Genomic DNA, 26489 nt, shown 5'->3' with positions numbered 1-26489 from the left:
CACTACCTCCTTTCCAACCTGCAAATGGGCTGGTTTTAAGACTCTTATACTTTCTCACACATCAAATGTATTGTCTGTTCTTAGGGACAAAATAATAATACTTTGATACATAGGGAATGCATTTGATTTATGGGTTTCAATGCTTTCCAACTCAACCTGTATTATCCCCATTTTACTGAGAGGGATACAGATGCATGGGAATTGAGTGATCTGCCTAAGGTTACAGAGCAAGTCCGTCACAGGGTTGGGAATAGAACTCAGATCTCTTGAATCCCAATTTCCCAAATTAACCATTAATGAATACTCTCTTCATATTCAAAGCACTCCACAAACATTAATTAATCCTAAAACTAATTTTCACAATGGAAAGAGGCATCAGAGCAGATTTTACATAACTCAAAGAATCACTCATCAGTATATCTGGCTCAGTGCTGGGTCCCAACTGAGCAAAGACTGAAGGGTACCAAATTAAGTGTGATTCTTTTGGGGATTCTGGCAAGTGGGAACTGAGGATAGTATCAGCAAGTTTATTTCACTTTCAAGCAGGGGCTTAGGAGGGGAAAGAGAAGGGGCACAAAAGCATTTTAAGGCTGCATTCTTTACAAATGGAAGCTCCTGGGCTTCACTTGTCAGAGAGTTCCTTTCGCTCATCATCATATTGCATTGCCCTAGGTCACTTTAGCTCTTATCCCACAACACACTGATTTCTACTAGGCCCATCTTCCCTCTGCCCCTATTACTTGTGGAATAACAGGAGCAAAAGGAAGTTAGTGAATGCATGGTCATCTAGTATTCCTGAACAGTAGCTGTGCACAGACATGAACATTTATATTACCTGTGTGACAGAATGTACCTGTGTCCACACCCCACATCCTGTTGTAATAATCTTTGCACAAAGCATACCCTTACAGAATCATTTAAGAACTCATAATTTCCTGGTCATTATCATCCTGATAAAATGTGTGGCAACATTGCATGTGAAGTCATGAGATTCCACTGTAATGTGTTATTAATTCATGTTCCAAACTGAGGTTGGCAAACAGGTCTGTCTCAAACAAAAGAATGTGTGCTCTGCTTAATTTGCATGTAAACAGTAAACAAAGTAATCAAACAGGAAGGGAAACAAAGGGCACTCAAACAAGTGAGGAAAAAGTAGCAAAGAACATCCTGCCCTATAGATTCTTTGTCTCCTGAATTTCATCTGGAAATGTTTTTCAAAAGGGGGACTGACACTATAAAAAGGAAGGACGAACACCCTAAGATATCCCGTCTCTCTTTGCCCATCAATTCACAGCACCCAAAGGAATAAAGGAAGTAGACATTGGACTGGAGAAGGAGTCCTGACCTAAGGAGTTTGGTCCGTAAGACTGCTGAAAACATGTGGTAAGAAATTTTGCTTTCATCGGATATAGTGTGTTCAGGTAGGCACCAGTGGCGTTTTAACTTTATTTCCTTGTAACCATTTCTGATATTTATGCCTCATTACTTGTACTCACTTAAAATCTCTCTGTGTAGTTAATAAATTTGTTTTATCTAATCCAGTGTGTGTAACCTGAAGTGTCTGGGAAATTCCATTTGGGATAGCAAGTTATGTGCATATTAGTTCTGTTAAAAGCAAATAATGGACTTTTTATAAACTTGCATTGTCCAAGACAAGCCTGGACAATATAGGACATACATTTCACGCGGAGGAGGAATCTAAGACTTGGAGTGTGTTGGGGTCACCCTGCAGTATAGCCACGGCTGGTAAGAGCCAAGTCATGGCTGGCTAGTTGCAGCATGCACACTGACATAGCTGGGAGTGACTTGTATGCTGGTGGCTGTTAGTGAGCAGTCCAGGTTGGGGCCTACAGCAGTGAGGCATTGTAAAGGGCATCCTAGGTTAAAGGGCTAGGGTGACACAGGGACTTATTAGTCTGGATTGTACACTAGAAAGTCACACTATCATGTTCAGTACTACTAGTATTGTAATAGATGTATTAAGGGCTGTGCAGGAGGAGAGAGAATGCTGTAATTGCACTTTAGATGGAAAGTGAGTGCTTAGTATGCCCCACTACTAGACATGCCTTCTTTGGTACACAGTTGCAATGGATGTCATAGATTTATTATATATTAGCTAAGGACAGGCCCAGGTGATGCATTACAGGTCACACTTTCCTATTACAAGACTAAAGTCTGATTTTTGGACTGCCTGTGAATTGTCAGCTAAACTACTTATACATTTTCTATTGAACAAATGTTCCTTGCATGTATTCATCTAACAATTGAAGTAGTTATTTCAATTTTCAGCGGTAATAGTGGAGGGAGGAGCAGTTATTTATGATCTTCCTGTTGGGTAGATTGGAGAAGTTGGCAGACTTCAACACAGCAGGAGAAATGAAAGGCAGGGCTTCTCTGTGCAGAACCTTTAACCCACAAGCCAAAAAGCTCTATGAGAGTGGTTCCACCTAGAAGCAAGGTAAATAATGTACCAGTTTTTCCAAAGAATTGTTACAGTAGGTTAGGATTTAATGGGAAAACTTCAGAAGAATAGCAATATGACGTTTTGGTCAAAGATTTTAACTAGGGATGTCAAGCGAGTAAACAAATTAATTGCGTAATTAAACAAATTAATTGTGATTAATCGTACTGTTAATAATAGAATACCATTTATTTAAATATTTTGGATGTTTTCTACATTTTCAAACATTGAATTCATTTACACAGAATACAAAGTGTACAGTGCTCACTTTATATTTATTTTTATTACAAGTATTTGCACTGTAAAAAAACAAAAAATAGTATTTTCAATTCACCTAATACAAGTACTGTAGTGCAATCTCTTTATCATGAAAGTTGAACTTACAAATGTAGAATTATTTACAAAAAAACCTGCATTCAAAAATAAAGCAATGTAAAATTTTAGAGCCTGCAAGTCCAATAAGTCCTACTTGTTCAGCCAATCACTCTGACAAACAAATGTGTTTACATTTGCAGGAGATAATGTTGCTTGCTTCTTGTTTACAATGTCACCTAAAAGTGAGAACATACGAATGTTTAGCATATCTGACATGTAAATACTTTGCAATGCTGGCCACAAACGTGCCATGCAAATGCCTGTTCTCACTTTCTGGTGACATTGTAAATAAGAAGAGAGCAGCATTATCTCCTGTAAATGTAAACAAACTTGTTTCTCTTAGTAATTGGCTGAACAAGAAGTAGGACTCATTGGACGTGTAGGCTCTAAAGTTTTACATTGTTTTGATTTTGAGTGCCAGTATGTAACAGACAAAAAAAATCTATATTTGCAGGTTGCACTTTCACCACAAAGAGATTGCACTACAGTACTTGTATGAGGTGAATTAAAAATACTATTTTTTGTTTATCATTTTTACAGTGCAAATATTTGTAATAAAAAATAATATACTCTACATTATGTGCTCCAATTGAAATCAATATATATGAAAATGTAAGAAAACATCCAAAATATTTAATACATTTCAGTTGGTATTCTAATGTTTAACAGTTTGATTAAAACTGTGATTAATTGCAATTAATTTTTTTAAATCATGATTAATTTTTGAGTTAATTGCATGAGTTAACTGCGATTAATCCACAGCCCTAATTTTAACTGATGTTATATTAAGACAAAAAACAAAGGATTGAAAAAAATATATTTTTAAAAAGATTCTTTCCCCTTTATCTTAAATGTACAAAAAGTAAACTAAAAGTTCACAATCAGAGCCTTGGCAGATTGTCTGGAATAGCTAGAACTAGAAGAGCCAGTTTGAGGCACCCCTTTGGACCCTGACTGATTCTGTCAGCTCCTGAAAATCCTGCATTCAAGCAGTAAAGGTCTGATCCAAATTGACACCTTTTTAGTGTCACTTCAATACTATGATTAGCAGTCAGTCTGACCAGCTTCTCAGGAATCTGTCCAGGCACTTTATGTCTATGAAGCCAAAGGGTTGGCATGAATTGTGACGTCCTTAATGTGAACATCGTTAAGAGGTCGGTAGGTTTTCTCATTCACCGGGAGCTTCTCCAGCTCATCTAGGGTCTCCAGACCATCAATTACCCTGGAAAGAAAGCAGAACAATCATGAGAATTCTCTTGTAATGAAAGGCCCACCTTGCTTTTCATAGTCCAGGTACTACAAAGCACTTTACAGTGAATTAAGATACCTGCAATGCAAGGACTGAATAAGGAAGTAAGATAGCCATTATGAGTTTACTAGTAGTTTAATGTCCCTTGGACATCATAACCTATTGTGAAAGAGAATTTTGAGTGGCCACATATGACTCTCGGGAGGATGCCACAGTCCTTTTAATTTCCACTTGGGTAGCCAGAGAGATCTAATGTTCCATTTAAAGGATGCTCCTTTGCCCTGCCCTGTCAGCACTTAATATTACACCCAAACTGGGTTATGATTTTTCCTCCCCACAAACAGGATACAAGTAACTCCCATTGACGTTGCGATATCACAACTCATCCCAACCCTTTCACTCCATAGCTATAAAGTGCCTGAGTGGATTCCTGAGAGGTTGGTCAGACTGATCATGGCATTTAAAACTACACTAGCAAGATACTCAAACTGGACTTCACTGGGAATTACTCATGTCCTCTGACTGGGGAATCAGCCCCCAGATGACAGATTCTAATCAATAATGTTCTGACACAGAGGTAGGAATGGTACTAACAGAACCACTACTGACCACATAAATCTGATAGCTCTGGGACATCCTAGATACTGATTTACTGCAGGATAAATTTAGAGGTAGAGTTTATACTTCTGGGTTTCTGTCCAAGCTGGAAAGGTGACATGAGAAAGCAACTTAACACTAATAGACACCTTACAATTTTTAAACAACTGTTACTCTGACCATCTGAGAAAGAGGTAAGGAAACATCCAAAACACTAAGAGGACAACATCAATATAAACACCATGTTTCTCTGGGATACTTGTAACAACAGTAGGTAAAAAAGTAACACCTGTGTGTAGTTGACTATAACTGAAAGATCAGAGGAAAAAATATTGATTTAAATGCTGGAAGTTTATTTTGTGCATTTGGCCTCACTTTGTGTAATTTCCCTTGTATAGTCATAGAATCATAAAATATCAGATTTGGAAGGGACCTCAGGAGGTCATCTAGTCCAACCCCCTGCTCAAAACCTCTAAGGAAGGAGATTCCACCACCTCCCTAGGTCACCCATTCCAGTGCTTCACCACCCTTCTAGTGAAATTTTTTTCCCTAATATCCAACCTAAACCTCCCCCACTGCAACTTGAGACCATTACTCCTTGTTCTGTCATCTGCTTCCACTGAGAACAGTCTAGAGCCATCCTCTTTGGAACCCCCTTTCAGGTAGTTGAAAGCAGCTATCAAATCCCCCCTCATTCTTCTCTTCTGCAGACTAAATAATCCCAGTTACCTCAGCCTCTCCTCATAAGTCATGTGCTCCAGCCCCCTAATCATTTTTGTTGCCTTCTGCTGGACTCTTTCAAATTTTTCCACATCCTTCTTGTAGCATGGGACCCAAAACTGGACACCGTACTCCAGATGAGACCTCACCAATGCCAAATAGAGGGGAATGATCATGTCCCTCGATCTGCTGGCAATGCTCCTACTTATACAACCCAAAATGCTGTTAGCCTTCTTGGCAATAAGGGCACACTGTTGACTCATATCCAGCTTCTCGTCCACTGTAATCTCTAGGTCCTTTTCTGCAGAACTGCTGCCTAGCCACTCGGTCCCTAGTCTGCAGCAATGCATGAGATTCTTCCGTCCTAAATGCAGGACTCTGCACTTGTCCTTGTTGAATCTCATCAGATTTCTTTTGGCCCAATCCTCTAATTTGTCTAGGTTCCTCTGTCCCTTTCCCTACCCTCCAGCGTATCTACCAGTCCTCCCAGATTAGTGTCATCTGCAAACTTGCCGAGAGTGCAGTTCACGCCATCCTCCAGATCATTAATGAAGATATTGAACAAAACCAGTCCCAGGACTGACCCTTGGGGCACTCTGCTTGATACCGGCTACCAACTAGACGTGCAGCCATTGATCACTACCCGTTGAGCACGATGATCTAGCCAGCTTTCTATCCACCTTATAGTCCATTAATCCAGCCCATACTTCTTTAACTTGCTGGCAAGAATACTGTGGGAGACCGTATCAAAAGATTTGCTAAAGTCAAGGAATAACAAGTCCACTGCTTTCCCCTCATCCACAGAGCCAGTTATCTCATCATAGAAGGCAATTAGGTTAGTCAGGCATGACTTGCCCTTGGTGAATCCATGCTGATTGTTCCTGATCACTTTCCTTTCCTCAAAGTGCTTCAAAATTGATTCCTTGAGGACCTGCTCCATGATTTTTCCAGGGACTGAAGCGAGGCTGACTGGCCTGTAGTTTCCCAGATCCTCCTTCCTCCCTTTTTTATAGATGGACACTACATTAGCCTTTTTCCAGTCATCCAGGACCTCCCCAGATCACCATGAGTTTTCAAAGATAATGGCCAATGGCTCTGCAAGGCATGGCATGTGCCCTTGCCAACCACAGTGCCAAAGCCACCTTGAAACATATGTGCCCTTTAGGGACTTGTTTTTGTGTGTGTTTAAGGAGGTGATGTTAGAAAAAAAGTTTGGAGCACTAAGTCACTATAAAAACTCATGATTTAAATATTACCTAAAGGGAGCCAACCCGCCCCCCACCTCACCCCTCCAAAAATAGTAATCTCTATCTGTTCTGATGATGTAGAAAAAGCAACTGAAGCAGTACGAGACTTCTATCAGTTGAGCAATTTTAAATGCAAAGGGAGATAAAGCAGTGTTTCTCCTAACAGTTTCATCCCCCAAACTCTTAGGATAAATTCATGAAGCCTCACTTCATGTGAATAAATTAAATATTCAGCTCTCAAAAACATCTCATGCTGGTTTATTTCTCCCTTTAAAATAAAAAGGAGGACTGGTATGCAAAATTGTAGTGGTGACCAAAGAGGGAAATGCTATAAACCAAAAGAGAGAAACTTACAAAGACACCATCAATACTAACAGGCCCCAAGTTGGACCTACTTTTTTCTTTTCAATTTGTATATATAGTCCTTGTAATTCTTTAAAGTTTCATCCCCCAAAATGCCACGCATATCAATGCTCTTTCCCAAAAGAAATATATGCCAGTAGCCCCCAAGCACTCATTAACAGGACCAACAATAATTCACAGGTTTTTTTTCCTTTTTCTATTCAACCTGAGTGTCAGATTCCATGGAAAGCTACTCTTTGATACATATTTTAAAGGAAAGTTTCAGTTTTAGTAAGTTAGTTTAAATCTCTGACTTCCGAGTTCTCTTGGGGCCATCAACATGTATGTTCTTATCTCTCAGAAGCTAAAATAAGCCCAATTGCAGTATAATTGGACTTACAGTGTAGTTGGTAAAGCACACACGGTGTACCAAAAATATGCCATTCAGACCCTCATTGCACAACATCAGACAAGAAAAATAATTAGAGGTCCAATCATACAAGCAAGTCTATTTAATTCAGTATGACTACTTGTGAGAGAAAAGGATTTGCAGATCAGGCTACACATTTGTAATGCTATAATTTATAAAAAATTTCCATGAAAAATTAATTGCAGCACATTTCATAAAATATTGACTTGTGGTAGAATTACTTCATTTTGTAATTTCTATATCTTGAGACTCTCACTGGCTGTGTCCACGAACAATTCTACGTAATAAACTAGTGTGTGCCTGGGTGATAAAGATATTCAGCTATTTTAAAGGGGCAATTATAATTAAAAGTGAAAAATACATTGCTTGTGTCTTTTAAAATACAGTACAACAAAACTTATGTAGTATCTAAAGAAGTCAGTCACAGTTCACAGTTATGTAGCCAAGACTTTTACAGGTTTCTGCTGTAACAGGACTATAGGTTTCCACTACAGTTGCCCTGATGTATCCTTGCCCTTCACACTGTATCATGAGGAGGCACACTGCTGGGTCACTTACTTCCCAAAGACAGTATACTTCATATCTAGGTGTGGCTGTTTGCCATATGTAATGAAGAACTGAGATCCATTGGTGTTTGGGCCATTGTTTGCCATGGAAACGACACCACGGACACTGTGCTGAAAGAGAGGTAGAAATGGAAGAAAATGCATACATACGTATTCTGTGAATGCATGACTGCAGCCAACAGCCAGGGCTTAGTTACCTAGCATTCTGACTCCCAATCTTTATTAAAATATACAACAAAATCTGACTCCCTCCCAGTTGCCAAAACCCTCCTTCATGATACGCAACTAGCCCCTCAGATCTGACTCTACCACATCAAATGCCTCCCTTTCCCCCTCCCATGGATGCATGACAAACACCTTAGACCAATACAAAACTTCCCCATCTCACCCTCCACAGAGAGAAGCACCCCTAACTCTAAATTCCCCAAACTACTGAAACTCTCCAGTATCCCACTTCAATAACAAGCCTCCTATTCTCTTACTATGGGCATGGACTTTAACATATTTTCTAAATCATCATTTAATCCCAGTACTACACAACGTTGATCATCTCTTGCTCTTGAAAATGAATTCATGTGAAGAAACAACAAAAGTATATTGAAGAGCACAGAAATACCTTTAGGTGTTCACTGTATTCATCTTCAAATTTCCTGCCCCAAATGCTGTTACCTCCTTTCCCAGAGCCTGAGGAAGTAGTGACAGGGATGGGTTGAGAAAGAATCTCCAATCACAGTCATTTTCAGAAAAATTTGAACCAGAATATTGATATCTTAAGTTACAGTTAAAACTCTAGATAGACTGTAAGCTGCCTGAGGCAGGGAATCAGGTTTTCATGTGTGTGTTAGGTGCTGTACAAACAACGAGGACCTGATCCTAATTGGAACATATGGGTGCTACTGCAATTTAAATAAATAATAACTTAGAGCAGGAGAACAAGAGACTGAGATAGTCCCAAATTCAAATCAATATGATGGCAAACAGCAATAGAAGTGAACAAGACTTTCCTTTAAATAGCAGACACTTTCTGGATCATAGTCCTAAATGCTACACAGTGTTCAGAGGCAGTGTGACCTGGTCACAAGCATGGAAAACAGGAATCTCTGCATTCAAATGCTGGATCTCCCACTGATTAGCTGTCAAATCATGGCAAATGATCATGGAGATAATACTAGGCACAGAATGTTGATTGAAAGAATCAACATTCTGCTACTCTGAAACCTGAATGTTGATTGAGAGGATTAAAATTTATACAGTGAGTTGAAGATGTAATTAGCTTATGACTAGTATTAATATTTTAAATCCAGAGTGAATAGCAACTTATCCGAAATCTTTCCATAGAAGAGTACCCAGATCATTGAAGTCTCTCTCATCAGTACAGTGTTGTGTTACTTATCTTGCCTCCCACCTTTGAAAAAGGGCTGAATATACCAGACATTGATGGAAGGATTTACCTGTTGGATCCCCTGTCTGCACCATGAATCCTTTGATATTCCGATGAAATATGCAGCCATTGTAGTAGTTACTAGCACAAAGAGCCAGGAAGTTCTATAGGAAGGGCAAGAGTGCTCATTAAGAAGCAGTCCAGAAGTAACATGTTCTGTGCTGGACACATTATGTTATTCTGAGAGGAATGCTCAAGGGTGACAGGATTAAAATTAACCCTTCCAGCTTTGGTTTGTATTGTGGGCGTACTATGCTATCACTCTTATCTCAGACTGCTTCTGGTTATTGAAATTGACTTTTTTTAAAAAAAGTCAGTTCTCCATGATCCCTCATTACCTCTCCTTTATTCCTCAAAGACTTACCAAAAATACAAACTGTGCCAGTAACAATAAAAAGTAGACTGAAACCTTTTACACCAAAACAATGCATCAGGATTGGTGGTTTCCTACATATACTATATAGAGGGGAAAAAATATCTAATGGACACAAATAGTTTGTCACATTACATGAAAAAAACAGTCCTCTATATAGTCCAGTGTTTTATTTATATTCAGACAGGGACTGCTCAAGACTAATTTAGGAAAAGGCAAAGTTTTACAAAAATAAAATAAAATAAAATAAATAACAATTATAAAAAGAAAACAACAAACCAGAAAAAAGGTAAGATGGACAATTTCCCCCTCCCCCCCCTTTTTTGTTTTTAAACTCATTTTATCTTTTTTATTCTTCCATGTACACTGGTAACAGAACGTTACAAAGTGGGGTCACTTGTTAGGAAGCTGAGTTAGATAGAGGGTCCTATAAACCTATTTTCATAGCTAGGCTCCTATTCTGCAAAGATTTATGTGCGTACTTAACTCTAGGAGCTGTGAGTAGTCTAATTGAAGTCAACTGAACTACTCTTGCTGCTTAAAATTAAGCATGTGTAAATATTTTTGGGTTCAGGGCCATAATTAGGAACATAAGAAATGCCATACTAGAGACTATTTTTAATCCCACTCCTGTTACTATGGCAGCGGGTCCTGTAGGACTCATGGGATCCTGGTCCCACTGCAGGTCCTACACTAGTCTCCTGCAGGTCAATCTAGTCCAGTATCCCATCTCTGGTAATGGCCAGTATTAGATGCTAAAGAAGAAGATGCAAGAAGCCCCATCATGAGCAATTATGGAATAATTTGCCCATAGAGGAGTTTTCTTCCTGATCCTTGACAGTGGTTAGCTTATGCCTAGAAGCATGAAGGTTTACATCTTTTATACATTTGTATCCTGTCTAACATAATAGTGTTTTCATTTTCCATATAAATGTCTAATCTTACTAAACTCTTGGCTTTAATGATATCTTATGGCAATGAATTCCACAGGTTAATTATGCACTGTATGAAAAGTTCTCACGGTATAAGTTTTATATTTGTTCCTTTTCGCATTCACTGAATGTTCTCATATGATGCAAAAAGATAAATGGAAACATCCCAAATTTACTTTCTCTATGCCATTCATTATTTTGTTTCTATCATGTCCCATATTATTTGTCTCCTCTCAATACTAAACAGTCCCAGTCTTGTCATATTACTCACTTCACAGGCCTTAGGTGTTCGCTCACAGAATATCTCTATTTTAATATCTCCCACATCAGTGTGCAGTGTGACAGCCTGAGGGTGAAGGGAAAAAAAATTAAACCAGAATTTTGACTCAAAATCAAAGACTGAGAGCTACTAACTCTGCTCTATTCACTAGTCACCCTGGAAATATAAATGCATTTCCATTTCCAGCTGTCTGTGTATGTGAAGTTAAGATGGAGACCAAAATCTGGATTTGTTTCTAAATTAAGTGAATTCCCTGAGCCCGTATGCATGGGATCTCATAGACACAAAAAAGCTGAACTGCATCCAGAAGTTAGTTTATAAAAAAGTTGTCAGTAAAACTGGTAACAAGTATAAAAGATTAATGCTCAGAGCTTTTCTCGTGCTGTCGCCAAGCATCACTCTGAGGAGAGAGACTGTGTCCCATGGACCTGTTCACATCCCCAGTGAAGTCAACAGGAAGAGATTGGACTTCATGTGAATAAGGCCTGTAATTAAAAAGAACTAACAAGGTATTCTTCAGAGTAATAACAAAGCTCAGCTGCATATATTTTTTCCATCTCTGTGAACCAGACCAACACACTCAGCTCAAAGATGACAGAAAAAATAGCGTAGTCAGTCATATCTTGGCACAGCCATGCTGGAGACCCAAGTTCCTCCCAGTTTAATTCCATGAGATGGTAGTACATGCACTCAGTCAGTCTATAGTAGAAGGAACAAATGCCTCATGTCACTGACTTGCAATCTTTCTGGTTGAGTTAGCATGGATGGACTGCAAAAGTGTCCTATATAGTCCTCCCTCAGAAAGATGGTGGCTGAAAAGCGCAATTTTCTTCTCAAGGATTAGTAAATGATGTGAAATATTTAGTTGAAAGGGGGAAAAAAATGAGTGTCACTCACATGAGTCAGTCTGTGCTCTGGATTATTCACAATGTATTTTGTGTATATGAGAGGGAATGTTGATTAGGGTTTTGAAAATAAGCAATGGGATACATCAGTTTTCACACAGATGGGTGTGCCAGTTATCCAAGTGTTACACACGCCGCTTCCTCTCTTCACCCAGATCACAAAATCACAGCACTTACATTGAAAGAACTATATTAATGTGGTGACAAAGCATCACACTTACTAGTAGAGACATACATGTACAGAAAAAATTACAAAACCAATGTTCTGTGGTGCATGTTTTCCATACTTGACATAGAAAGAAGGGAAGACAATTGGCTGGGATCTCTATGGAGCCACAATAAAAGAAGTTTGTGTATCTATCTTGTTTGAGAAATGCAACCTTACACTTCATTTCTTGGATTTCAATTTTTTTCATTTTTTAAACTCTAACATTCTTAAAAGGTATGTACTCAGACCACAGATATGTACTTACACCCTTAACACATTTTTATGTGGGAACAGAGACCAAATGAGATGACCAAAATCATTATCCAAACCAGAATTTGAATGTAGTGCTCTAGCAGTAGAAAGCTAATACACTACCTAATGTCATGAAATAGTAAAACTGACATATTCCCTTTTCCACGACCCACTGGACAGAAATCAATTAAATGGGTAGCTGAGCTTTACATCACAAGTTCTTTACAATAAACTAAATTGTGGGATTATTTGGGATACAGAGCTGCTGTCCAGTTCTCAATACTAGATTCACAACATTTAAAAATATATCTAAAAACTGCTTGTCTCACCATGTCTTTTTGTCAGGAGCCCAATGCAGACAGGTCAGATGGTTTCCTGCAAAGAAAACATGTTTATTTTAGTTTTTCTTCACCACTTCCTTTGAAAATTCTAAAATCTTTTAGGTTGTCAATTAAATTATACAAGTGATTGCACCATGGATTTTTACAGTAGTGTTCATATCAACCTGTTCATAAGCACTTTATGTATATTACATAACTACCCACCACTTAGAGAGCTAGAAATTAATAGAACAAAGTATTTTTATAAACAAATCAATATATAGAAAAAAACTTCCATATGATGAGGGTCTGCAGAGATTGCAACTGTTCAATATGAATCTTCTCTCTAAAGATTTTTAAAGCCAAAAGGGACCATTATGATCTAGTCTGCCCTCCTGCATAATACAGGCCAAAGAATGTCTCTCAATAATTCCCATCAATCCCATAACTTCTGTTTGAGCTAGAGCATAACTTTTAGTGAAACAGAGATTTAGTCTTAACTTAAAGACTGAAAACAATAGAGAACCCACCACATTTCTAGAAAAACCATTGGAACAATTTTAATTAGTCACTGTTAAAAATGTGTGTCTGCTTTCTAGTCTGAATCTGTCTAGCTGCAGCTTCCAACTCTTAGATCTCATTATGTCTTTTTTTGCTAGTTTAAACGGCTGTTCACTATAAGAAATCTTCTCATACAGGTACTTGTGAACAATTCACTTCTTAACTTTTTCTTCAACAAACTACAAATGATTTCCTGAGTACCTCTGCATAAGGAAGGTTTTCCAGATCTCTAATCATTCTCCTAGCTTTTTTTCTAAATACTTTCCAATTTTTCTGCATCCTTTTTGAAGAGTGGCCAACAGTCTCACTAATGTACAGACATAATACAACCTCCCTACATATGACATTTCCCAGCTCATATATTCCAGGATTGTATTTGTCCGCTTAGCCGCTTATGTGACTATGGAATTGTGGTTTATTTGGGCATCAGATAAAACATTCTTAAACAACTCTCTATTACCTTTCACATTTTTAAGGTTACATTTTCCCTCCCACACTCAATTATGCTCATAGTTGCTTTGGGAAAGTGGCCCTTTTAAAGCACCCAGTATAGTAAATAACTATTTCTAGTGGTCACGACAATATTGATCGCACATAAACGAAATTCGGATGTGATCACTTGCACCCGAGTAACTACCAATGTAATGTTCAGGGATCAATTCCCGTTAGCCCCTCAGCATGAAGTCTGAAATCGAGCTACCCGGGGTCTGTTATGGTCCATCAGGACTTTTGAGAGCAACCACCCATCCCAAGGCATGGTTAGGAAATGGAGGAAGGGACCAGCCCCTCCCGCCTCAGACAGGGCTGACTAGTACTACAGGGTCCAAAGACAAAGCGGCTCAGCCTGAGAGCGAGGGCTGGGCAGGGGGGGCCAAGCCCTTAACGAGGCTCTACGGGGCTGCGCCCCAGCGCCTCCCGTCCCGTGCCCGCCGAGGCTCGCAGGCCCCGCCGCTCGGCCCGGGGCAGGAGCTGCTCAGCCCAGCTGAGGGGCCGCGGCAGGGGAACTGGGGCCTCCGGCCCGGCTGCCCCGGCAGCAAGGAGGGGCCCAGCCCAGCCCCCGAGTTCCGCAGCCGCCCGCTCACCTGCTTCCCGCGCTCGGAGCAGGCGCCGCCGGCCCAGCGGAAGGGGCCGCTTCCCAGGCGGACCAGGGCGGCGGGGACGCTGTTCAGTGAGGCGCCGCCCGTCTCAGCCGGGCCGAGGTAGGTGGGTCCCCGCTGCCCCACGGCGGGGGCTGCCGGGCCGGATCTCGGGGGCTGCCCTGCCTGGCAGTGGCAAGCGACGTGCTGCCTGAGGCGCCCGCTCCCGGACAGAGGCGCAGACGCTGCCCCAGCGCGGCCGGGCTGGCGCCGGAGGTCATAGCGCCCTTCCCCGTGGCACCTGGGCTGCAAATTGAACAAACTGGCCCGAACAGGAGCCCTCGCCTGGGGGCAGGGGCGGAGCCCACACACTCTGCCATAGCGTCTTCCCTGACTCTGCTCCCTATAGAAACCCTGGCTCCCCAGACCTGCCAGTGGCTTCCCTATGGTGGCATAGCCACAGCTTGTCCTACCTAACCAGTGTTGCTACGGTAGATCAGTTAGCTTTTCTAGTCCTTATGGGTGTGCAGTAAAACCATGGGAACATGGCCGAGCCTGCCCCATCTTCCCCAGACTGCAGAGAGCCTGAAACAGTAGTTCAGCAGGGTACCATTGTGCTGCTAACCCCCGTGTTAAAGGAGTGTGAAAGTAGAGAAAGGAAGACAAGTGCCAGCACTAGAAGATGAAGTAAAAGTCTATCTTTATGATGGGGTTTGCAAAGTCAGCCTTAAGATTTTCAAAGACATTGAGCTGAGAGAAGGATTGTTTGGCCCATGACTTGCTATTTAAGTCTGCACAAGACCACAAAAGCTCAGGATCCCAAGTTCTCTTGTGTTGGATATGTTTAAAGTCAGCCCTGGTTGCTTCTATAAGAGTTTTATTAGCATCTACCTCTATCTCACATGCAGCGTTCATCAGTGTTGGAGAGCAAAGAATGGCACATTTTCTTTCCCCCTGTGGCTAGCAGTTCTTGTTGCAGTTACAGTCTGATCAAAAGCCATGTTGACTTGTCCCCAGCATATCATGTTCATCTATGTGTCTGTTAATTCTGTTCTTTACTACAGTTTCACCAGTTTGCCTGGTACTGCAGTTAGGCTTACCAGCCTCTAATTCCCAGGATCGCCTCTGCGCCCTTGGCATCCTCCAGTCATCTGGTACAGAGGCCGATTTAAGCGATAGGTTACGTACCACAGGTAGTAGTTCCTTCAGAACTCTTGAATGAATACCATCTGGCCCTGGTGACTTACTACTTTAATTTATCAATTTGTTCCAAAACCACCTCTATTGCCATCTCTGTTGAAAAATATTGAATGTGATGCCCAAGTGGAGGTGTTTTCATACCTGAGCTGGACATTGTCCAGTCTGAATGCTCAGATATTGGTGTTTAACTCAGAATTATCTTAAACTTCTTCCCTATCCCCCAACATCCCTAATTATGTTTTGCCTCTTCAGATATATGCATGCTGCTGTCCTGTGTGCACCTGATTCGCCGACCTCTCCAGTGCATCCAGCCTTTGCTTGTCTTGCCTTCACGCTCCTTCATGGATCTAAAAGCTCTAGTTTCCTCCTTGAATGACTTTGCTTCACTCTCTCTGGCTGAAAGCTGGGACAATGTAGGACTACTGGTAGAACCGAGCCCACCCCATACTGTGAGCACACTCTTCCTAACTAATGACCTTACAGAGGACGTAATGCAGGAGGCATTGCAGAAGAAGGCCGATCTTATCCTCTCTTACCACCCACCCATATTCCGAGCACTCAAGCGCATAACATGGAAAACCTGGAAAGAGCGTCTTGTGATCCGGGCTTTGGAAAACAGAGTTGGCATTTACTCTCCACACACAGCATATGATGCCATACCTCATGGAGTCAATAACTGGCTAGCCAAAGGACTTGGTGAGATACCCCTTTTTTAACTGATATTCAATTTAAATTACTCTTTATCAATACAGTGTAAGTCTATGAGGAATGTCTTTATCAATTTTCCCATGTGCTTATATGCATGATTTGAGTTTATTTTTTAAAAAGTGTGTTTTTTCATAATTTTAAAGTAATCTAAATAATCATATGTTGGTAAAAAGTTCCAGATCGTTCTAGAAACCAAAGTTAATAAATTAAGTCTCTTATTTATCCACAGAGTAAGCTTTCCCACATTGCATGATAAATATGACTCAGCTCTGACCTAAGAGAGAACTTTTAAGGCAGAATTTCCAAACTAGTCTGTGGACCACTGGCTGAACACATAATCTTGGATCTCATCCTTGTTTCCACCTTAGTGAAAAGATGGGAGCTCATGATGAAGTACTTATTTTTATACCCAAAAAGGACAACATGTATATTTCACTGTCAGCTAAATATGTATACATTCTTCAATACTTTTATTTATGTGACCCTCATCACATGGTATCTGAGCACCCCTAACCATTGATGGATTTCATCCTTGCAGCATGTCTGGGACATAGGGAAATATTATGGAATTGAGGCCCAGGACAGATTGTCACTTGTCCAAGATCAAACTGGAAATAGGGCATTTTTTTTCACAGGAAGAGTAATTAACTATTGGAAAGAATTGATGAAGGGTTGTAGGTGATTCTCCATCACTAACAATTTTTAAATCAAGACTGGATGTTTTTCTAAAAGATACACACTAGGAGCTATATAAGGGAGGTTCTATGGCCTATGTTATGTAGGAGACTAGATGATCTCAGTGGTCCCTTCTGGCCTTGGAATCTATAAATATGCAGAAAGCCTGTGAAGTGAGAACTGAACCTAGGTTTTCTGAGTCTTAGTTCAGTGCCTTGACCATCAGACTGTCCTTCCTACCAAGCAACTGTAAGCAATTGCTATAGGTATCACAGAGAGGTTACGTGATTGGGACTAAAAGGCAAAGTGTTCCACATGCTCATGAATGATAGGTGTTATTTAATTGGCCAAATGGGTCTCCATAAGGCACTCCAACCAGTACCCAGAGGCAAGTATGCTGACATTTAACACTAGACTAGAAAAAGTACACCTCTACCCCAATATAATGCGACCCGATATAACACGAATTTGGATATAATGCGGTAAAGCACTGCTCCGGGGGGGGCAGGGCTGCGCACTCCGGCGGATCAAAGCAAGTTCGATATAACGCGGTGAGATTTTTTGGCTCCCGAGGACAGCGTTATATCGAGGTAGAGGTGTACTAGAAAAATATATTGTAAGAAACAATCCTGCACCAGCCTCTGGGGGATGAGCCTTATTGGTCTTTTCCATCTGTAATTTCTATAGTTCTGTTATTAAGTGTATGAGAACAGAACCATTTGAGCACATTTGGTGTGTAACTTGACTACAACAGTTTAAGCCACAGATCACTGGATGTGCTCTAGTGTCTCCTGGATAAACCGTCTAGATTTGTATTCTTTACACTGAAAAATGGTTCAGGAATCACTGGTACTATATTTTCGGTAGTTGGCTTTCTGAGGCAGGTGTTTGTACAGTACATCTTTGTGTTTGTACAGTACTTAGCACAATGGCCCCTAGACAATAACACAACACAATGCAAATAATATGTTAGTATTAGCCTACAGGTACTTAAAACAGATTCAGTCCATTGGAGACAGCATGGCTTAGGAGACCACTGTTGGAGTCAGAAGAAGTGGGTTCCAATTCTTTCTCTGCCATTGACTCATTTTGTGACCTGGGACAAGTCACTTCACATCTCAGTGCTTCAGTTTCCTCATCTGTGAAATGGGGATAATAGTGCTTACCCACTTTATAAAGCACTTGAGATCTTTAGATTAAAAGCACTAGAAATGCTATTATTATTATTATCATCATCAAGCTGTTGAACAGGTTACTGTAGACCATAAAAATAAGTTGAGTCTTGTGTCTGACCATAAACCAGCCTTGCAAAATAATTATGGCAATTTACCAACCCAAGAACAAAATCTACTTTGCCCATAGTGATGATGATGATGATAAGGAAAAAAATAATGCTATTTTATTCACCTGTCACAAAAATAAAGTCTGCTGTGGTCGAGTGGACCAGTACAATTTTGCAAAGCTGTTAAATTTCTGTACTGCTTGTTGTTTTCTCAGGTGTCTGTACCACTGTCCCACTACACCCATCAGTGGCTCCCAGCTACCCAACTGAGGGCACTCACCGAGTGGAATTCAGTGTGGACCATACTGAGCACCTGGAGACAATTCTATCTAGCATGCGAGGGATCCCAGAGATTTCATCTCTCATTACTCTCCCTGCCAGGTACTGTGCATGGCTCTCTGGTGTTTTCTTCTGTTGCTTTGAAAAGGGAAAGGTGCTTCTTAAGATACAAACTACAATAATGGGAAAGAATATACAGGTGACTATCTAAGGTCTGGATAAGATGTTATAACTTCTTATTGAAAGTTTTTACCATTGTGGGATAGTGGGCCTTTAAACTGGAGATCGAGATTATTTAACTATTATCAGTTTCTGTGGGAATTCTTCAGGCACTGGTTTTTGTGTTCATAGTTGGTGGACTTTTGGATGCATTTGATAATAAATCTGACTTCCTCAGGTACAGCCTTCTGTGTCAGGACTTAATGAGGGAAGTTATTTAACTTTAAGTGCAGTGACCTCAATAAGGAGATGGTTAATGTGTCTGCAGAATGCGTGGGCCAACTGGTGTGTGGATGTAGTGGGAATAGCTTTTTGTATGAAACTGAACTTTACCTCCAGGTGGAAGCTGAAAAGTGGTCTTAGTGCCACAAGGAAACCTTAAAAATCTCATTTTCAAATCCATTTCACAATTTATTTGGAGTGAGAAGAACTGACCGAGCAAGGTGGGTGGTCTTTCCTTTTAAAGAAGCCCTTTTTATTACTAAGTGTTGAAATTCCAATCTGCTTTTGTGAGAACAGTGAAAATAACCTTTGTGGAAAAAATTTTAAACATGGATGCTAATGGCATTAAGAGATCAAACAGAACATGTGACCCTTCTGTAGTGTTTCATTGGGCAGAAAGAATTGTGTTCAGTTTGCTCCACAAAGTCTAAATGTAATATTAAATACAAACTGGGATTAAAGGATGGCTAGTAACTCAAGAAGTTACAGGTACCAGTCCAATTACAGAGATGTAAAGGAACAATTTTGTCATTCAGTTTGATGGGAACAGTGTGGCTTAATTCCCTCATTCCCCTTAAGCTGTATGTTTCTTTTATAGTAGTGCGTTGGGCTGTTACCATGTCTCCTTTTTTCTCTTCTAGTTAATGGAATAACTATCCTTTCTATCACAGATTATGAAATTCTTTTTTCTTAGTAAACACCAAAAATGCTGCTGTTTCTCAGGGCTGAAGGTGAGGAGCAGACACGAGTCAGTTTGAACTGCACCCAGAAGGCGCTGCTGGAGGTGGTGGCATTATTGTCACGGAACACCCTTTATCACAAGACTGAAATAATGTTATTACAGAAGGTAACAGAATTCACATACCACTTTCTCTTTCCGTTAAGTTATTGCTTGTGAAAGGCACCAGGCTGATAGCCCTGGAAACAGAAATCCTCTACTCGCAGACCAGAAATAGCACTAGCAGCAGCAATGCAAGTTTCCTTGAGATGCCTCTATCAGTTTGCCTTAACACTGACCTTGAGGGACTTGAAAGCATTTACACTTTCTATATCTGTGAAAATGGTTTTCTGTGACCTACAGTAGCACTTCAACCAGTATTTAGTGTAGATGTGGCCAATGTGTCACCTAGTCCTTTGGAATATCATATGTATCTTTCTTTTGCAAAGCACTCAGAAACTGACTTTCTATGTTTAATTATTCCTCCTGTACTCAGCATTGTGGTGTCTAGATGTCAGTTCCTGTTAGAGTAAAAGGTGATGTGAACAGCTGCAGTGAGCACATTCACAGTAATTTTTTAAAACTTCTACTTCTATGCAGCCTCTGCTTCCACATACTGGAATGGGACGCCTATGCACGCTGAGCGAGCCAGTCTCCCTGTCAGCCTTGACTGAACGAATCAAAAGCCACCTAAGGCTGCCTTACATACGCCTGGCCCTGGGAACGGGGAAGACATTAGGTAAACAAGTCCACAAGCGTGTTTGATTTTTCCACTATAATTAGTGCCCCATAAACACAAGAAGTGGGTGGGTGGAGTGGTTATTACTGGTGTATTATCTCTCATGTAGGACTGAAGAGCTTCCTAGAACCAGGTGGGTCTAAAGAAAAACTGGGAACTGGTTTTAGTAATTATTATACTACATAAATTCTAGAGCAGGGGTCGGCAACCTTTGGCATAGGGCCCATCAGGGTAATCCCCTGGCGGGCCGCAAGACATTTTGTTTACATTGACCGTCCGCAGGCACGGCTCCATGCAGCTCCCAGTGGCTGCCATTTGCCATTCCTGGCCAGTGGGAGCTGCGGGAGGCGGCAGCCAGCACATCCCTGCTGCCTGCCACTTCCCGCAGCTCCCATTGGCCAGGAACAGCAAACCGCAGCCACTTGGAGATGCTGGGGGGGGCCGTGCCTGCGGACGGTCAACATAAACAAAATGTCTCGCAGCCTGCCAGCGGATTACCCTGATGGGCTGCATGCCAAAGGTTGCCGACCCCTGCTCTAGAAGACTCCTTTTCTAATATAGTCTGAATTTTAACAGTGAATTTTGTGTTACACTGGTTATCACTGTGAGGGAGAGAGCACATAAACAGCATGAGTTATCTTTTTCCATGAGTTATACAATAGCACCTCCTGTTGAGGCCAAATGATATTTATACAATTGCTTTAAACATGCCTAAAAATCCTAAATAATAAGCAATTTACTACATCCAAACAGTAACAAAACATTAAGCATTTGATTAAGATGCTTACAAGCGAGCTAATCCCAGGGCTGCTTAGACCCATATTGGTTGACTTCAAAGTGGTCAGGCAGATATTAGCAATGAACCCTTTAAGAATTTACTTTTTATACCCTTTCACAAACAAATGACGGTCATTGCCAATTACCGACTTTAGCTAAAAGCCAATTTGAGACAATTTACCCTCATTTTCAGTTTTAAATTAGGTAAGATTTACAGTCTCCTTTTTTCCTTTCATTTTTATTTTCTCTGCCGCGCCTTGCTTACCAGCAGAACAGTGGGAAGGTTTGGGCTTGTTTTGGTTTTTTTAAAGACAGTTTTTGTTTTGTTTTTGTTACTGCAGCTCTTTATTAGTTACTTTTGGAACCATAGGTCCTTTTCACACTACAAGTAATACTAATTATTTTCATAGCCTTCTTTTACTTGCTACTGGGGCCTTTTCCCTACTAGCCACAAACTATAAAGAAAATATGTTGTTTTTTTTTAACCAATCTTAAGCTAACTTTAATTTGTTTTATTTTATATTTATCCTACAATATGCATGTTTTGTGGGAGGAGAAATTGAGACACAGAGAAAGGGACTTGCTCAAGGTCAAACAGCAAATCAGTAGCAGAACCTAGAATACAACTCAGGTTCTCTTGGTCCAGTTACCTGTCCTAAACCCTAACTGCCTCCCTCCAAACAGAATAACTTGTGAGATTGAATAATTGGGAAAGTTTGTTCTTAATTCCTGGTATTGTCCCTGAGAAAGGCAAGTCTTATTAAAAAACTACTGAGATTAGCAGCTGTGTTCCCAAACCATGCTCAATGTTTTAAAGCCCCTAGTTCAGTGTTCTGTAGACCAGTGGTTTTCAAACTTTTTTCTGGTGACCCAGTAAAAGAAAATTGTTGATGCCCATGACCCAGTGGAGCTGGGGATGAGGGGTTTGGGGTGTGGGAGGGGCTCCAGCCTCGGGCAGAGGGTTGGGGTGCAGGGGTGAGGGCTGTGGAGTGGGGCTGGGAATGAGGGGTTCAGGGTGTGGGTGCAGGGGGTTGGGATGCAGGAGGGGGCTCCAGGTGGGTGGGCTCAGGGCTGGGGCGCGGGAGGGGGTCAGAGCTCTGGGTGCAGGAAGGGGCTCTGGGTTTGGAGGGGCTCGGGGCTGGGGTAGGGTATTGGGACATGGGCTTACCTTGTGCATCTCCTAGTCAGCGGCACAGCAGAGGTGCTAATGCAGGCTTCCTGCCTCTCCTGGGACGCGCTGCACCCCGGAAATGGCCAGCAGCAGGTCCGGCTCTTGCCCACAGGCACCGCCCCCCAAGCTCCCATTGGCTGGTTCCCGGCCAAGGGGAATTCAGAGCCGATGCTCGGGGTGGAGGCAATGCACGGAGTCCGTAGTCCCCCACCTAGGAACTGGACCTGCTGCTGGCCTCTTCCAGGGTGCAGCGCGGTGTCAGAACAGGTAGGAACTAGCCTGCTTTAGCTGGGAGGCACCGCCAACGGGACTTTTAACGGCCCAGTTGGCGGTGCTGACCAGAGCCGCTATGACCCAGTGCCTTACATACTGTGATCCAGTACTGGGTCGCGACCCGCACTTTGAAAACCACTGGCGTAGACTGTAATCCTAGGACTCCTACTTAAGTCAGCAGAAGTTGGATGATTATTCATAAGGTGATGCACAGGAGTGTTAAATTTTGAAAATTCTTTTGTCACCCAAAACATTTTGTTTTCATTGAACATGGTGTGCGTGATGGGGGAATAGATTAATTGTTCTTACCATATACATACGAGATCATTTTATTCATTACTACTAAGACACTTCAACAGGTGAAAACTAAGCTGCAGTGGTCAACAACCAGCCACTGTGTAGCAATGTCCTGAAAACATTTCCTCTCTTCTCCGCACATCAACTGGAGAAGGTTCCTGCTAGTGAGGAGGAGCTGTCCATCCATCACTAGTTTACAATGACCATGGGTTTTTGCTGCATTCCCAGATAAGTTAGTGGCCCATACGCCTCCTCCAAACTAACATCCCCTCCCAGCACCCAACAAATTTCCATTGGGTGTAACAGCAAGACATGGGTTAGCACTGCATTTATCTGTACTGAAGCTGGCATCAAGGCTGAGGGGTAGGAAGGGAGTTTAATTGTGGCCCTTGCTGTCTTGCAGAAGCCAACGTGAAGGTGGCTGCTGTGTGCGCTGGCTCTGGGAACAGTGTCCTGCAGGGTGTGGAAGCCGACCTCTATCTCACTGGTATGAGACTTCTTGTTCCATACTTATCTTTATAAAATGGTCACTAGAAAGAGCAATCTGGTTGCTGAGGAATCCAGCTGTGAAGAAGAATTTGGTATAATTGCAAAAAGCAAGGAATCAGTTAGTTACTAAAAGAACAAATAAATCCTACAAGCAACAATGCAGGTCCATTGCTAGACTGAACATCTGGTAACCTGATAAAAATGTCAAATGTAGGAAACTTTCTGTTCAAGATTGTAGCCCAGTGTCCATGGGGAATTTGTCAGTCATCCCATTATAGTGCAGATGCTTGAATTAGATGTATATACATGCAAACAATTTAAGTCTAACAAAATTTTGGGCTCCGACTTTCTAATCATTAAGAATAAAATTAGATGGGCTTTTGAAATATCTAAATTTAAGAAATAAATAGCAAAAACAAGGCTCCAGTATTGCAACTGAAGGCACATGGGTGCAGGCCTGCGTGGAGCCCCGTTGACTTAAAAGGAGCTCCACATGGTGCAGTTAATTGCAAAGTTCAGGGACTAAATCTAGGAGGAGACCTGCAGTAAAAACTTAATCCTATGCTAAGATTCTTAACATAGCATTTTTCTTTAGGAGATGGCTATAATCTAGATTGCAGTAGCTCCCAAAATGTGAGAGGAAGACAGTCTACAACCCCAAAGAGCTTCCATTCTAAAAAGAAAAGTGAAGAGTGGGGGAAGTGACGTGATCAGCGTGAGGCTAGGCATATGTTTCATTAGCTGGATGTTCATTTGTTGGTTTTGTGTGTCTAATTTAAAAATCATGTCTTTCTGCCACCCTGGTTCCCAGCTTCAATTCCAGCATCCTTACAACCTGTTCTTCCTACATGTGAGCAGTTCACACTGAGATAAGTAGGTGACTGTGTATTGGTGTTGTGGAAGAAGTTAGGAGGATTCTGCCAGATGGACATGGAACCTCTCCTCTCTTCAGGTTACAACTAGATCTTCCTACCATTAGATCTAGCTATTAAGTTTTAACTTGTAAACCTGGAAACCCACCACCTTTTGGACGGTGTAGCTCCACATTCCTAAGGCTGGGCAACTCACCTTCATTCTTCCAACCCGGATCTCCCAGCACAAAATCCAAACCAAAAGATGCACCTTGTGGAACATGTCACGTTGTTCTAACACACTTTTCAGTTAAACATTTCAAAACATCTGCTAGAATTACTGGTATTACATTAGTGCCTAAAATGTGGTAGGTGCTCTGCAGACATACAGAAAGGCAATTCTATCACATAAGCAAGACAGCCTTTAACAGCCAGTGCTGTGTGAAAAGCAAACTGTCTGGTGTGTTTGCACATAGTCACTGCACTTCCAGTATCTAATATTGCTTTAAATGGTACAGTGGGATACTTGGTGTCTGAAACGCTGTGTAAATTCAAGCTCTAACCTCTGGAGGTAGAAAAAGTTCCTCATTGACTAAATCCTCAGGAGGTCTCTGGATAGCGTCTGGGAAAGATAATTTCAGCCATTGTATGACAATCTAAAATACTGTGTATAATGCTAAAATGTAACTATTATTGTTGACAAAGAACTACACAGTAACGCAGACTCACTTGGAATGATGTCATAGGGTAACTTCACCCCAGCTAATAAGAAGCTGTGGCTCCAGAAGAGGGTTCTGGGTCAAGAGAGCCTTGCTGGTAAGGGACCTGGACATAACCTTAGTCCATCAACTCCACTTCACTCAGCCCCTCCCCTTCCAGCTAGAGATGCTGGGGGAATTTGTACAAAAGTTCCAGCTGTGGGTTAAATAAACTAGACCCTGAAGGAGCACTGTTCAGTATACATAAGCTTCACTGGACTTCTGAAGTCCACTAGGGGAAACTGAGGTAGAGACACAATGGTGGTGGTGTGGCCCCAGGCCGGCAGCTGTGCTTTAGGAGTGAGGGCCCTCCATGTAGATGGATTATATAACACACTGAAAGTTAAACATTTTTAAAAATAACTCTATTAGTGCTAAGGGCAGATGTGTTAGAAAACTACATCAGACTATTAATGTACTATTGAGAATGTTAATTTAAAAATAAGTCTCCACTGGATGGAAGTGAGGGGAAAAATAGTAAGGGCAAAAATTCCTGCAGAGGTGGGGATTGTGGGGGAAATACTCTTAAATTTTATGTAATGGAGTGTTTGAGGTCATTTAAAGTAAACAATTCTGTAAAGTTAACATTCATGAATTCTTTAAAAAGAGCACTCTCTTGTACAGTGGTGGAGTCTATCACAATCTGCACCACATTTCTCCTTTTGAGGGAAATGTATTTCCATAGTTCTCTATAGAACTGTATTCTAGAAAATGGAATAACATAGCATTTTTGCAACACTACTCTTCCACAAGAGCAGAGACTTTTAAAATATATTACTTATAATGAACTACAAAATGATGCAGGTCTAAATGGCTAATCTACATGGTATCTCTTCTCATTATGGCAGGAGAGATGTCCCACCATGAAGTACTGGATGCTGTTGCCAAAGGGATAAGTGTGATTCTGTGTGAGCACAGTAACACTGAGCGAGGCTTTCTGTCAGAGCTGCGAGATATGCTGGCTACACACTTAGAGAATAAGATCACCATCATTGTGTCAGAGAGCGACAGAGACCCTCTTCGGGTGGTATAGAAGAAAGCAAGGGTTGCAGCATGGAGTCCAGAGTTTGTGTCCCACACAGACTTAATGCACGTGCAAATTTGATTAAGATGTTCTGAACTGGTGCAGTCCCGAATAACTGTACAATACATTCCCCAAAGTGTGGGAGAGGTAAACTATCTGTCAGGTAAAGAAGGTTAATTTTGGGCTGAAAAACTATTTCCTTAAGTTTACTACTTGCTGTATTCAGTAGGGATGGGATAATGAGACTGTAACCGAGTAATCCAGCAAGAACAATATAGATTGGTAACATCAAGCCTCTGTAGCTTGGTTTCATAGCCCCACCAGTACTAGAATATGTCCCTAATCATTAGTACAAAAGTGACTTACATTTTAGGGAGTGGAACTCCTGTTAACATTTCATTAACTATTTACAGATTGTTGACTCTAAATACTGCTAATGCACAGCAAACTGAATAAAAAATGTGGAACAAAA

At 41.3% G+C, this 26489-nt stretch overlaps 2 protein-coding genes across 5 annotated transcripts; one reads left to right on the top strand and one right to left on the bottom strand.

Moving 5' to 3' along the window:
- The first annotated feature begins 250 nt into the window (after positions 1 to 250).
- Positions 251 to 26489, top strand: NIF3L1 (NGG1 interacting factor 3 like 1). Of its 3 annotated transcripts, none has more exons than XM_054044601.1 (7): positions 251 to 1383; positions 15788 to 16231; positions 18416 to 18581; positions 19644 to 19767; positions 20239 to 20377; positions 23299 to 23382; positions 25842 to 26489. In XM_054044601.1, the coding sequence occupies exons 2-7, from the start codon at positions 15796 to 15798 to the stop codon at positions 26024 to 26026; spliced, it is 1134 nt and encodes a 377-aa protein (XP_053900576.1). In that variant the 5' UTR covers positions 251 to 1383; positions 15788 to 15795; the 3' UTR covers positions 26027 to 26489. The 3 variants fall into 3 exon arrangements, with proteins under 3 accessions (XP_053900576.1, XP_053900575.1, XP_053900574.1); XM_054044600.1 differs by lacking the exon at positions 251 to 1383 and adding an exon at positions 14375 to 14458; XM_054044599.1 differs by lacking the exon at positions 251 to 1383 and adding an exon at positions 15028 to 15528.
- On the bottom strand, positions 3637 to 14432 carry PPIL3 (peptidylprolyl isomerase like 3). Of its 2 annotated transcripts, none has more exons than XM_054044607.1 (7): positions 14342 to 14432; positions 12708 to 12753; positions 11005 to 11079; positions 9439 to 9532; positions 8604 to 8671; positions 7980 to 8098; positions 3637 to 4058 (listed from the first exon to the last, which is right to left on the bottom strand). In XM_054044607.1, the coding sequence occupies exons 2-7, from the start codon at positions 12708 to 12710 to the stop codon at positions 3932 to 3934; spliced, it is 486 nt and encodes a 161-aa protein (XP_053900582.1). In that variant the 5' UTR covers positions 12711 to 12753; positions 14342 to 14432; the 3' UTR covers positions 3637 to 3931. The 2 variants fall into 2 exon arrangements, with proteins under 2 accessions (XP_053900582.1, XP_053900583.1); XM_054044608.1 differs by lacking the exon at positions 14342 to 14432 and adding an exon at positions 13897 to 14312.

Source organism: Malaclemys terrapin, chromosome 11, assembly GCF_027887155.1.
Source record: "Malaclemys terrapin pileata isolate rMalTer1 chromosome 11, rMalTer1.hap1, whole genome shotgun sequence".
Classification (NCBI taxonomy): domain Eukaryota; kingdom Metazoa; phylum Chordata; order Testudines; family Emydidae; genus Malaclemys; species Malaclemys terrapin.
The sequence above is the reverse complement of the archived record's forward strand: the minus strand, read 5'-3'. Positions and strand labels throughout refer to the sequence as shown.